The following is a 13,818-nucleotide window of genomic DNA, read 5'->3' on the forward strand; positions in this document are numbered from 1 at the left end:
AAGTGTTTTCGCATAGACGGACATACAGACAAGGGCACGATTTAAAGAAGGGTCGTCATTAAAAAGCCTATGTACTGTAGCTGTTAAAGTATATCTAAATTATATGAATGTAGAAGCGTACCTATTGCTCCATGGTGCAAAATATAGCAATGAAAAACAAATCAAGAACTGTGTCATGATAACGAAATTAAAATTATCTGATTTCTAGCTTTGTTGTTAACAGGAGTTTTTTACATTTAGAATCACGAAACCGTCGGTGAAGTGCAAAGTTGTACGAGTAGATGAATGAAGTTATGTTGGAGATCGGAACTGTGCGGTTATACCAACAACGACATTGTGGATCGGTATTAATTTAAGACCGCAATGGTTTGTAGCAAAGTAAAATGTATTCGAATTTGCGCAATACATGTATAATTTCCCCTCTAATATTTAGTTTTTGGAATTTGTCGTGGGGAGGAAAACATTTAAATGGACGAACAACACATTTCTTATGGATATGTTCTAACTGGCCAGTTTCGGGTTTCGTAAATTCATATGTCAAGAGAGTCAAGTAACAGCATTGTAATATTGTGGAATATTGAATAACTTCACTGTATAAAACAACAAATACTACTGTGGCGGTCCTAGAATATTGAATGAGCAGCGCTGTATCACGCGAGTCTCCTGCCTCTGTTCTACTGACTGAAGTAGTGGCCGAGCCTGTTCTGGTGAAGGTCGCCTGTTATCAGTGACTAGGTCTTGTGTGGGCGTCTGTCTGTCTGTCTGGCCCTTCCACGGTTTCCTTGTGCATTCTACATAAACTGCACTGTCTTGTGATGCGGAGTGTTTAATTTAGCACAATTTACAAGTTTAAAAAACTATGGGTAGAGTCCCAAATGCATCATTATCTTCTTTCCTGAAACCGATATAGTATTACCAGGGGATATCACTGAAAGGAGAAATAACGGTTCCAGTTAATTAAGATTATGAGGATATCCGCATTATTCAGTGTAATTTATAAATTATTGTATTAATTGACAGACCTGTTTGGCCGCAGTGTGGAGCTGTCAGATAGACGGTTTAACTGCAGGATAAGAGCTAAAGCCGCCCGTATAACAGAAATAGATTGTTCACGTCCAATACATCGATATTGCCGTTATATCGTCTGTTGTCTGTGACGCCGGCGCCATCTTCTCTACTGTGTTTTAACTACCGTGGATTCAACTCGAATTTATACATTTGTTATGCCACCACATCTTCTCAACTGTCAAGCTCGACATTTACTGTATCCAGGATCTGGCAAAGAGGCAGGAACGATCAATGCGGGGTCTAACTGTCAACCCTACAGAGTACCATAAACAGAGGTATAGTTAGGATGGTTCTGGTGTAACGGTTTACTTGTTAGCGTATTTTAAGAAATTAATGTTGATATATTTTAATGGATGGGGTTAAATCACTACTGGTAAAAAACTGATGAAATATTTTATAATGGCCAATGTATTGAATAACATTCTAATTTTACACTTTTTTATGAATAAATTCCTCTAACTGTACAGTTTTTATTGTGACACCTATATGAAGGGGCTTAAGTGACATAAGCTTAGAAGTGAAAAGTGATATTACATTTTTTTATTTCGCATCGCTATGAATGAATTGTATTTCTAGGTTTGTTGCTATTTTACCGGTTCTGAGTTTTATGAAATCCTACAGAATATCTGTGTTTGCCTATACACTACCTGTATCTGAGCTATTGATACGTACATATTCAACTTTTCATTTTCGATACCGCACTATATAACGAGTATCATTAGTTGGGGATGTGTTAAATAGGTGAGACACATGTCTAAAAGCTCAACTCTTGAGTTAAACGTACACACATAGATAGCGTGTTGCTGCTCTTGTTATGTGTAGGACTGAGGGTAGCAGTAGACAAGTCAATGTAACCCACCAAAGCATAAAACACAACTATGTGGAGATAACTCCAGGCAGGTGATTACTCGTACTATTGCCAACAGCAAGTCAACATCGTAACTTGATCGTCTCCGCATTCCGGGAACAGGGCTCCCTATCACCAGCTGTTGTTGTCAGGTCGCCGCGACGTGGCGTTGTCAGGATCGATGCGATGTCGGTATTCTGCCACGGTCGATGCGCTGTGGGGTAGGTCGGGGTCACCAGGGGTTGCCGATTGACCTTGACTGCCCTCGGGCCGCGGTCACGCCATCGCCACTATTTGCAAGTCATATCGGTCAACCGGCGCATGCGCCATCCCCACAACAACCTGCATGTTGATACAGAAGTGCTATTGCATGCACGCCTTTCTCATCAGATTGAGTCACCATAATATACCTGTTTCATTTTCTTGGCTGTGTAAAAGTCAAGTGCGAACCTCCCGCTTAGCTATCTGTAGTTTGACATTTTTTGTCAGTAATATCAGCGTGACTCACAATTACCATTCAGCCAAGCGTAATATGTGTGCCACAATATCTTTTATAAATGTCAATGAATACTTAATTAATATCACACGTTTGTCTTATAACATAATGAAGTTGTGATATCCAGAAACTTGTAATTTAAGAAAAAAACTGTTTGGAAATATCTTTTTCTTAACGAGATAAAATAAGTTTAAAAAACATGTCACTTCCTGAAGCTGTAATTCATGTACCGTATATATTGTGAAAACTTCACACTATTATCTTTAGACGTTTTTAATTTGACCTGTTTAAAAATTGCTTCGATTTCTTAGTTAATGTGCCTGTAATTTCATGTGGATGGTGAAAAAATGATCTAACTTTTCTGTATTCAAGGAAAGTTATCTTGAAGGGCTATGAACTTAAAAAAATATATATATTTTGATGCCCAAAATTGTTTGCACTGCCTTATTGAACTAAGACCAATTGAGATAAGGGAAGTTTTTCGATTATGCTCAGTGTGGACGCAATTCGGTCCCCAGTGTTTGTGCTTGGTAGACTACCATACAAAATATGTATGCAGTTGTTGGACAAGCCCAGCTCTACGCCGAGCCACGACGCGGCAGATGACCTTGGAGCCGCCGCCGCCACGGCCACGTAATAATAGTCTACTTTGTGCGTCGCGGCTCAACTCTGAGGCTCTGTGGCAAAAATAGAGGACCTTGACATCGCGGATCAGATCCTGGCCTAACTCACATCCTCGTACACATTACTCCACTGCATCGCGCATAACGGCATTTTATCTCAATAATATGGATTTCTCTGGATACTCTGGAATCTTAGAAAAAATTGATGATCAATCCTCCTCCTCTATGCATGCAGCAACAGTACATCATACATGGCTTAGTCCAGCATTAAACTGAGCCATCTAAGATCCGCATTTTGAAGATCCACAAAACAATGACTTGCTGTTCAGAAATCTGTTGTGGATTTTGAACATGTTCTTAAAATTAATGGCAATATAATATGTTGAGTATTCATTGTAGCATTATATGATAATAACTTGTCTTGTGTGGAATAGTGTAAAGATAAAAGTAGAAGTTATCTTATCTGACGGTTTCCTTCACCAGTATGTTCATGTGAATTGTCACTTGGAAGCTCCGACTGACACGGTGATATATACAACTCGAGTCTTGGAGGAAAATGTTAGTGCTTAAAACATAGGCTACTCTCTTCGCCGGGGCTCGAATCCAGATCTTACTTTCCGAGCGAGAAAGCTGAACATTCCACTACAGAGGCCGCACTACAATTACATTGTGTTTAAATACCGCTTACACTTACATGATTAAAACTTAAAAGTACGATTTGTTATTAATTTTTTGTTTTTATTTATTTATTTTTTGACTCAATAATAAGAAACAACTCAGATATTTCGTGAAAGATTTTTTTTCATTTAGAACGAAGTAGTTTCGAAGTTTTAGAGTGATTTTTGGAAGCAAGATGTTCCGCTGGAGGTCGAAATATTTACGAAAACCAGTATGATACATTTTCCAATAAATAACTATGAAATATTGAATACAAAAATATAGTAGTTGGATTAATTATATTGCTTTACACATTTTCACATTTATAAAAAGTGTCCAATTATTGGAAAATGTCTAGGCAATGACTGTATGCGGCGTGATGTGAGTAACTGAACGGGATAATACAGTTAGGGTCGTATTTGATCATATGGTATACAGTATTTTGTAAAATAATCCTATACTCCCGAACTTTAATTAAGTTTTGTTTATGTCGGTTTACTTGAGCATGTATTATGTACTTTTATAATCAATGTGTACACCATCAACAAACTGCTATACCAAGATCAAAACGTGTAAAGCGTAGGCCTACATTCACCCATATAGGATAGAATTATTTGGTAAAGTAGTCCTACAACTTCCAGTTTACTTCATCTTTCCTGAGAGAATCTGTAATTCTTCCATTTAGATATTCTTCTCAAGGTGGTAGCTGAGTAACTGATAACAACCGGCTGGTTGAATTAGATTTTTAAACATATAGAGTAATTTCAATTCGAGTAGCATATGAGAGTCTCAAATTAGGCATCACGTTGAGACGAATTGGAATTTTAGATTAGGACAGGACGTTTTTGTTTGAGATTAAAGTATTTAGTTGTTCTGAAATTCGGGTATGATTTGGAAAGTTAGATGGATGTGGAGAGAGAAATATTACAAATTTCTGTTTTTGTTGCAGCTGTGCGGGCGGACAGGATGCGGGGTGGCAGGAACAAGTTCGGTCCGATGTACAAGCGAGACAGAGCACGCAAGCTGCAGATGATGAGACAGAGACAGATCGCAGTGCAGACCATCAGAGGGTCCCAGTACGCGCTGGGAGACGGTGTGACGCTGAGTTACCCCGGCAGCAGTTCGCCGTTCGCCAGCCTCCACATCAAACAGGAGATACAGATCCCTCAGGTGTCTTCTCTCACGTCCTCACCCGACAGTTCGCCTAGTCCCATAGCCGTGGCGCTGGGTCAAGCCGGGCTGGGAGCAGTGGTGACGGCGGGGTCCGTCACACAACCACAACCCCAGGCCGGTACCAGCAACCAGCCGCCCGAGGCCAAACTCTGGGGTCAGCCCAACTCTACCACCCCCTCACCCCACTCACACTCCCACTCGCACTCGATATCCCCCAAGACGTTCCAGTTCGACGGGGGCTCGTCCGGCTCGAGCCAGAACAAGATCTCCTCACCCATGATCCGGGACTTTGTGCAATCCTTGGACGACCGCGAGTGGCAGAACTCTCTTTACGGCCTCCTCCAGAATCAGACGTACAATCAGTGCGAAGTGGACCTGTTCGAACTCATGTGTAAAGTGTTGGACCAAAACCTTTTTTCCCAAGTCGATTGGGCGAGAAATTCGGTATTTTTTAAGGACCTCAAGGTAAGTGTAAGTGTCTTTATATTAGTGTTGAGCAGATAAAAATAAGATAATATAGTATCGATCTGCCATTATAAAATATGCTCTATTCCCAGCATTGAGCTAGTTAAAATCAATCGCATTTCGTTTTTTCTTGAACGTAAAATGTAAAATAATATGGCAGACTTAATTTAAGTTAATTTTACCTACATGGTTCCTTAATACGGCACCATAGACATATAATTTATTAGCCAAAATTAATTTTATGAAGAACCGATCTAGAATTCACTTTTGTATTGACAGATTATTCAATGAGAGGCACAGCTTCCTCACAGATTATGTCCCCGTATTTAATTCCACAATTTATGTTAAATCTGCGAGAAACATTAGTAAATAATAATGAATCAATTATATATAGCATATTTTAGATAAAAGTGAAAATATATGCCCTCTTTCCAAATTTAACATTTCAGCTAATATTGTTATTAAATGAACATGAATTTAAAAAAATTAGAATTATGGAATATACCTAATAAAGTTATTACTCAGTTTTACAATTGATTTGTTAAAGATAACAGTTTATTGTTCATTTGAGTCGCAAGCATTCAATCAAATATTTCTGTTCGGTGTAGTAATCAATTACTTTCACTAAAAGAGCCAACAAAGTATACAGCTTGTATGACGTGCAGGCCGTTAAGTAGCAATGGATGTGTAGTCTAAAAGTATTGCTTATCAACTGAAAGTGAAAGCTACTTTTCGCAACTGAGCGCAACGGCAATTCTTCATGGCTTGCCATAGCACTTGCTTCACTCCTGATAGTTGGCTGCCACGTCGCCATCGTTGTCCTACCTTTACCTTGCCCTTCTCTTCATGGTTTGCTGTAGCACCTGCTTCACTCCTGATAGTTGGCTGCCACGTCGCCATCGTTGTCCTACCATTACCTTGCCCTTCTCTTCATGGTTTGCTGTTGCACCTGCTTCACTCCTGATAGTTGGCTGCCACGTCGCCATCGTTGTCCTACCTTTACCTTGCCCTTCTCTTCATGGTTTGCTGTAGCACCTGCTTCACTCCTGATAGTTTGGCTGCCACGTCGCCATCGTTGTCCTACCTTTACCTTGCCCTTCTCTTCATGGTTTGCTGTAGCACCTGCTTCACTCCTGATAGTTTTGGCTGCCACGTCGCCATCGTTGTCCTACCTTTACCTTGCCCTTCTCTTCATGGTTTGCTGTTGCACCTGCTTCACTCCTGATAGTTGGCTGCCACGTCGCCATCGTTGTCCTACCTTTACCTTGCCCTTCTCTTCATGGTTTGCTGTAGCACCTGCTTCACTCCTGATAGTTTGGCTGCCACGTCGCCATCGTTGTCCTACCTTTACCTCGCCCTTCTCTTCATGGTTTGCTGTAGCACCTGCTTCACTCCTGATAGTTTGGCTGTCACGTCGCCATCGTTGTCCTACCTTTACCTTGCCCTTCTCTTCATGGTTTGCTGTAGCACCTGCTTCACTCCTGATAGTTGGCTGCCACGTCGCCATCGTTGTCCTATCTTTATCTTGTCCTTTTCTTCATGGTTTGCTGTAACACCTGCTTCACTCCTGATAGTTTGGCTGCCACGTCGCCATCGTTGTCCTACCTTTAGCACCTGCTTCACTCCTGGTAGTTTGGTTGCCACGTCGCCATCGTTGTCCTACCTTTACCTTACCCTTCTCTTCATGGTTTGCTATAGGGCCTGCTTCACTCCCGATAGTTGGTATTCCATGTTGCCATCGTTGTCCTACCCTTACCCTTCTCGTCTATTTATTCTATATGCTAACAAAAAGGCTCATGTTGATATTAAAAATAGTAATTCATTAGATCTATTACTGTCTGCCTCTTCTCGTATGTATTTTATAGCTTCAATGTGTAATTTGTTTTACATTTTAAATGCGTCTTTATCTTGTCTTCCTATACATATATTTTGCTTAAAGCTCTTTTCAATTTAATCACTGATCTACCCTTACCTCACTTTCCCAGTATCGACACGTTACTGTTTACGTTAAGATTTAAATTTCACTGTTTGCCCGCACTTGCTGATTCCCATGATGAACTTCATGGCTTACATTAGCATACATCACTCACACAATGGCGGGATTGTCATTGTATTGTTTCACCCTTACTTACTCTTCTCTCGTATGAACCTCATGTCTCATTACACACTAGCTTGTCATCTCATTGTTATGCCTTTATCTCTTACAATCTTTATGACTTCCACTAATATATTTCCCTCAAATCGCAGGGTTGTAATCTCATCGTTCTACCCTTACTTGGCCTTCTTTTCTATAAACAAGCTTCCTTAGAATACTTCGTTTCAATAGTGGGACCCGTATACAGCTTATTCTTCTACGCTTACTCGCCTTTGTTAGATTTGAACTTTGTGGCTTTCATTACAATACTTTACCCCAGTATGATAACTACCACCACCAAATACCCGCATGAAAGGCAATCTCCTTCTATTATTACATTTTTCTCGTGGTTTTACCCTTAGTTACCCTTTTACATATAACGTATATAGACATCATAACCTCCAATTAGCATACTTAAGGCGTTGTTTGCCTTTGCGTTGACCTATTCTTAAATGCCCTATCTCGTATGTAGGGACATCTAACCACCATTAGTATACTTTAGTTTGTGATGGTTTTGTATTTCTTAGTTTACCCTTTTGGTCGTTGACAAACAAGCTTAGTTGGTTTTGATTTTTAATTTCTAAATTTCATAAAATTGCGAGCAGTTGGCTACATCAAAACCAGTTTTTGTGGACGTAGTAATCAATTTTTATCCTGAAAAATAAATATACTAGTACTAAAAGAGAAAAGTCATTGATATATTATTTGAATTTGATTCCTTAATTTTTGAATCGTAGGAGAGTAGCATTGAGAGGTTCACTGTAACCGGATAGCTAGAAATAAATACGAATTGTTAGTAAAATATGAAGTTCCTGTCGAAGTTTGATGGTACCGGTATATGATACTTCCCTCCACGTGTCTCTCAATGTAGCGCAAAGTCAAAACACACTTCAATGGTCTAACTAGGACTAGGCCGACTCGGGTACCGCCGCGCCGGTAAGATACAGCCCACTCACACACTGTAAGTGCAGTATTGGCTATAAACCACAATTGCAACGATCGCGAGTGTGAGGTCTGGCGAGGCGGGTGGCCGAGTACCGCGGCGCGGCGGTTTTCGCGGAGTGTAGTGTAAACATTGTTATCGATAAGACGTGAGTGGAGGTGATGAATGGCTGCACAGTCTGGCAACACTGTACACGTGGGCCTCTGCCCTGCCTGCCGCAATAGTCCGCCCATTACGCAACGCGACGTTGCCGTCATCTCCCGCTGCCCGTGCCCACTCCCGCACCCGCACGCCTGTACACCGGCAAGCTGTTTTTTATTTGTTTCCTTCGGAAACCCGCAGATTTTTTAGTTGTGTGATGACAGATTCTAGGGTTTTCGCAAACTTGTCGAACTTACTTCGAATTAATTCCTCTGGAATAGTTTCAAGTTTTAGGTTCTGTTCGTAGATTCCCGCGCTTTTTTCTTGCAGTTTTGGCTGATTTATTGTGTGTTTAGGGTATATTTAAAAATATTGTTCATATGGTGCCGTATATCTTATTTTAGTGGAGTACCTTACCATTGTTTAAAATGTCTTGTTATCTTAGAAGTTATTCAAAATTTAACAAACAAATATATTGGTTAGTTTTATCCACAAACTTGAAACTAAGAAGTAAGTACTAAAAGTACGTCAAAAATTGAATGTTTCATAAAAAAGTACTTGTAAAATAATAAGTACTACTGTACCAAACAATGCATATGAAGCCACAATGAAAGTCTCATTAGAAGTTAATTGAATATGTTGATAATCAAAGATAGTCTAATAATATTAATATTTACCAATATTATGTGATTGAATCTTCCCTCAGTTTTTTTAATTGTATCAGAAATAAAAATAAATAAATATTTGGGCCAGTATATGAATTTAAATATTGAAAAAAATGTATTACTGTGTTTTAATGAGTACATGATTATTTAGTTTATAATAGACTAATATAACATTGGTTGTGTGTTGCAATCGAAGCACTGCTGTCTGCGTGTGGACCAGTAGACCTATAGCCAGTAGTGTGCACGTGTCCTTGGTGCGCGAAAAGTGAAAACGGTGTCAGCGGCGAAGGGGGCCAAGTTCGCGGCATTACGTCAGACTCGGCAGGCCGGGTCGCGCGTTGTGGCGAGCGGAGCGAGTGAGAGCGACAGGATGTGTATTGTCTCTCTCTCTCACTCTGCCGTCAAGTGCTGGGACGTTTGTGTCCGTCAGTCCCTACACACACTCGTCACCTGGATTATTGAGCTGTTTCAGTGGACTATTAAGTCCCAATAATACCAGTACCGAACATAATGTTCAAGTTTATATGCAGTTCGATTCGCGTAATTGAAACCGTACGCTATTTGGTTTGGAAGTAACCGAACAGCTTTTGAGCAAATAAAATGCCACGAAAGATTCATGAGTACTGTAGAGCCAAGGAATGGTGCAAACTCTCTACATATACTAAACCTAGACGTTGTATACCTTCACTATCAAAGTATTTATTATTGGTTGGGATGTCTTTCGGTCACCATTACATGTTTATATGAAGTCGTACTAACACCCGAGAAGAAGATTCGTAGTTTATCATATTGTGAACATTTAGTTAAAGTAGCTAGCCATTTTATTTAATCATTGCACAGTAAAATTAATGTTTCTAACAGTAAATGTGTTTTAACAAATGTTTGTTGGAACATTTTAAATATTAAAATCGTTCCAAATCGATTGTATTTCACTCAAATATAAAATCCAGTCTTTAGAAACTTTAGAATTACACTTTTAGATTAGTTTGTTATTGGACAGGCAGATAATCATATAGAAAATATATTTACATCTCCCCGGCAAACAAAAGAGAAATTGTGTTAGCATACTAAGTGAGGCTTCAATAATGCCCAGTCAAATTCCATGATTGGAAATACACCATGTTTATGTATAAATTAAGTTTTATGCAAAATGTAATGTATGCAGACGAAATCTTTTTCAAAATATCTTGCCACATTATACATTCATATTTAGTTCAAGTTAACTTTCATAGCAGTGTTTAAATAGCAAAGGTTCCTGTGAGTTCTATACCACCTCGAACGCAGTTGTGTGCTATGAAATATTGTTACCGACATTTAATATTGACTTTCTATTTTATTATTTTTATTTTAAAATAAAAATTTTACATGTCAAAATCTCATATGGTTGTACTCAGTTTGTATACAAATTTATTCATTCTACCATTTTCTCGTTACCGGTCATGGTTACCAATTAAACAATGTAAACATGTTTTTAATGCTAGCCGAATTCCATGTTGGAACATGCAGCATCATCGAACTCAGTGTTTCCTACATAGAAATGAAGCTTCGTGTAAAATTTCAAGTCTATAGGCCAGTTAGTACTTGAGATATCGTACAAACAGACATACGTTTTTCAGCCTCTTCGCTGACGTTCAGGCATTAATTAAAATATTTCAGAAAAATCCAAAGTTACTTATATCATGTGTTTAAATAACTAAATTGTATGAAGTCTTATTGTCGTCTAAAGTCTATGTACATGTATAGAATATACACATAGTAGAACAATTCCTGCTCAGGAGGTTTAAATTAGGCTGTCACCTCAGCCCAAAGTATAAAAAGAGAAGAAAGAACACATTACCACTCGCACTTTTCAAGAAATGGCGATTGTCTCCCAACAAAAAGAAAGACAACAAACAGCCATATCCAAGGTCGGGATACTCCCCGCGGAGTGTGGCGAAAGGCCTTTACTGAGCGCTTTGTTTACAAAAACCGTGTTTATCAACAAACAGGACACCCGCTGGACACGATTCTCCACTAGTGTGTTATTGGGTCAACACGGTTACCCCACTGACACGTATATTACCCTGGTGGTCACTTCTCTGAATTGTGTCACCAAAACTAATTTCACTCTCAGACATTCCCTTTCATCCCGTGGGAAGTTCGGTCCGCCCTTGAGTTGTCCCCTCGCCAACTTTTCACTTTCACCTATCACTCTCTCCCTCTCTCACTGGTGTTCTCCACGGTCATTCCCTTTCTGTCAAGGAATGAATTGTTGAAGGTTGAGATAAATGTCTTGCATTGTAAAGTAGAATACTACGGGCTCTGTTTGTTTTGAAAGTGGAAGTCTCCATATTTACGTGGAATCAGTTAGGCTTGTCGTGGTAAATTTTAATTGTATCTGAATGGAGAACTTTGCAATTCCTCTGAGAAATTGTAAACTAGCACGGCGTGGCGTATTTACCGGATATAAATTGGATTTAAGGAATTATAATTATAAAAGAAATGAAAATTTATGAATAGCAAAGATTGTTGTGCACTTTTTAATTTCGGGCGTGAGGCAAATATCTTAAATCATTTGTAAACGTAACCACAATAGTTTACTACAAAAACGATTAAATTCATGACCTAATACTTAATAATACGAATTTATTGTTCTCTCAGTATATTCGTAAATGATTTTGGTTGTATAACCTTCAACAATAATCAAATATCTTCTGGCAGGCTTAGATCGGTAGAGAATACACGATAGTCTGGTGATTTTTCGGCTGTTTTAAATACACTTGTGCTCCATAAAATCACAACCTAGAAATTTTTCAAGTACTGTTCTGAGTTTATTATTACAACATTTAAGTAACTTTTTATACGAAACCTGTCCTGCGCAATAAAAACTTTCCGCAGTATGGAATTGCAATATTGGCAGCGTTTAGAGTGTGTTTTGACGATAAAATGGTCTGAGTTGTCTTTCTGTATCTTTGTGTCCGCGTGTTAACTCCTTGGAGCCTTGAAGCGTCGGATGGAATATAGGCATATGAACGTTCAGGTATGGGTTGTTACTGGATGAGGCTAGACATTGTTGGAAACAGCATTAGAGCAGTCTTACCAATGTAGCAAAGCTTGGAATGGTGTGTAGACATGTGAAGAAGTCCAGGTCTGAGTTGTTAGTGGATGAGGCTAGACATTGTTGGAAACAGGATTAGAGCAGTCTTACCAATGTAGCAAAGCTTGGAATGGTGTGTAGACATGTGAAGAAGTCCAGGTCTGGGTTGTTAGTGGATGAGGCTAGACATTGTTGGAAACAGGATTAGAGCAGTCTTACCAATGTAGCAAAGCTTGGAATGGTGTGTAGACATGTGAAGAAGTCCAGGTCTGGGTTGTTAGTGGATGAGGCTAGACATTGTTGGAAACAGGATTAGAGCAGTCTTACCAATGTAGCAAAGCTTGGAATGGTGTGTAGACATGTGAAGAAGTCCAGGTCTGGGTTGTTAGTGGATGAGGCTAGACATTGTTGGAAACAGCATTAGAGCAGTCTTACTAATGTAGCAAAGCTTGGAATGGACATGTGAAGAAGTCCAGGTCTGGGTTGTTAGTGGATGAGGCTAGACATTGTTGGAAACAGGAATAAAGCAGTCTTACCAACGTAGCAAAGCTTTAAATGGTGTGTAGACATGTGAAGAAGTCCAGGTTTGGGTTGTTAATGAATGAAAATAAGCATTAAAAAGTGGATGTTGATTAATTACTTTTATTAAACCACCTGTCAATATTAAAAAGTAACAAGGTCACATGCCCTATTCACATTGTACACTCACTCATTACTCGTCATTCATTTCACAAACGTATCGATTATTTTTTGTTTACAGTTCATTGTTGAAGGATTGATGATTTAAAGACTATTTGCTGCAATTAAAAGTTATAACAGAAATATTACATTTGACATCTGATGTCTTCTTGGGGTGTCACAACTTAAAATGTAAGTTTAGTCAAACAAGAACAACACAAGAACAACACACAGTGATCAACGCACTGTTAAGTAACATTTGGCATACTAAACATAACATACCTAATCTGCAATCCTGTTACATCCACTGTTATCCCAAATGGCAACAATCTAGATATACGGTGTCGGTAGATTAGATGTGGACGTAAACAATACTTAGAATTGGTTTCGTTGTTAACTTTTTATGTTGTAATTTACTAACCAGATTAAGATTCATATATATATATATATATATATATATATATATATATATATATATATATATATATATATAACGTTAAATGTATTTGTTGGGTGCTGACAAAAGTCGCATTTTATCTAGGATATTTCAATTCAATTTGCACATTTGTCTTTATCATAAACAAAGTAAGAGGACAACTACACTTCAGGGCACGATTCACGAGAAGTTCTTGAATAGAGTTTATCTGTAAGTGCAAACCCAGTACGAATATAAAATATATAAGGTTGTTAGGAAGACAAAAGCTGTGCTGTGAGGGTAAATATTTTTGATAATCCTAGCATCTGTGAAGTGCAAACCCAGTACGAATATAAAATATATAAGGTTGTTAGGAAGACAAAAGCTGTGCTGTGAGGGTAAATATTTTTGATAATCCTAGCATCTGTGAAGTGCAA

At 38.8% G+C, this 13,818-nt stretch overlaps 1 protein-coding gene across 2 annotated transcripts in view; it reads left to right on the forward strand.

The window, feature by feature from the left end:
* The window catches only part of LOC124364848 (nuclear hormone receptor FTZ-F1), an 89,513-nt gene that overhangs the window by 55,621 nt on the left and 20,074 nt on the right, over window positions 1-13,818 (forward strand). Inside the window, exon 2 of one of the 2 annotated variants that reach the window (XM_046820633.1) lies at window positions 4,641-5,335. In XM_046820633.1, the coding sequence (XP_046676589.1) occupies window positions 4,641-5,335 (695 nt within the window). The remainder of the gene's footprint in view (window positions 1-4,640; window positions 5,336-13,818) is intronic. The other variant, XM_046820642.1, reaches the window with a different exon arrangement.

This window comes from Homalodisca vitripennis, chromosome 1, assembly GCF_021130785.1.
Source record: "Homalodisca vitripennis isolate AUS2020 chromosome 1, UT_GWSS_2.1, whole genome shotgun sequence".
Taxonomy (NCBI): domain Eukaryota; kingdom Metazoa; phylum Arthropoda; class Insecta; order Hemiptera; family Cicadellidae; genus Homalodisca; species Homalodisca vitripennis.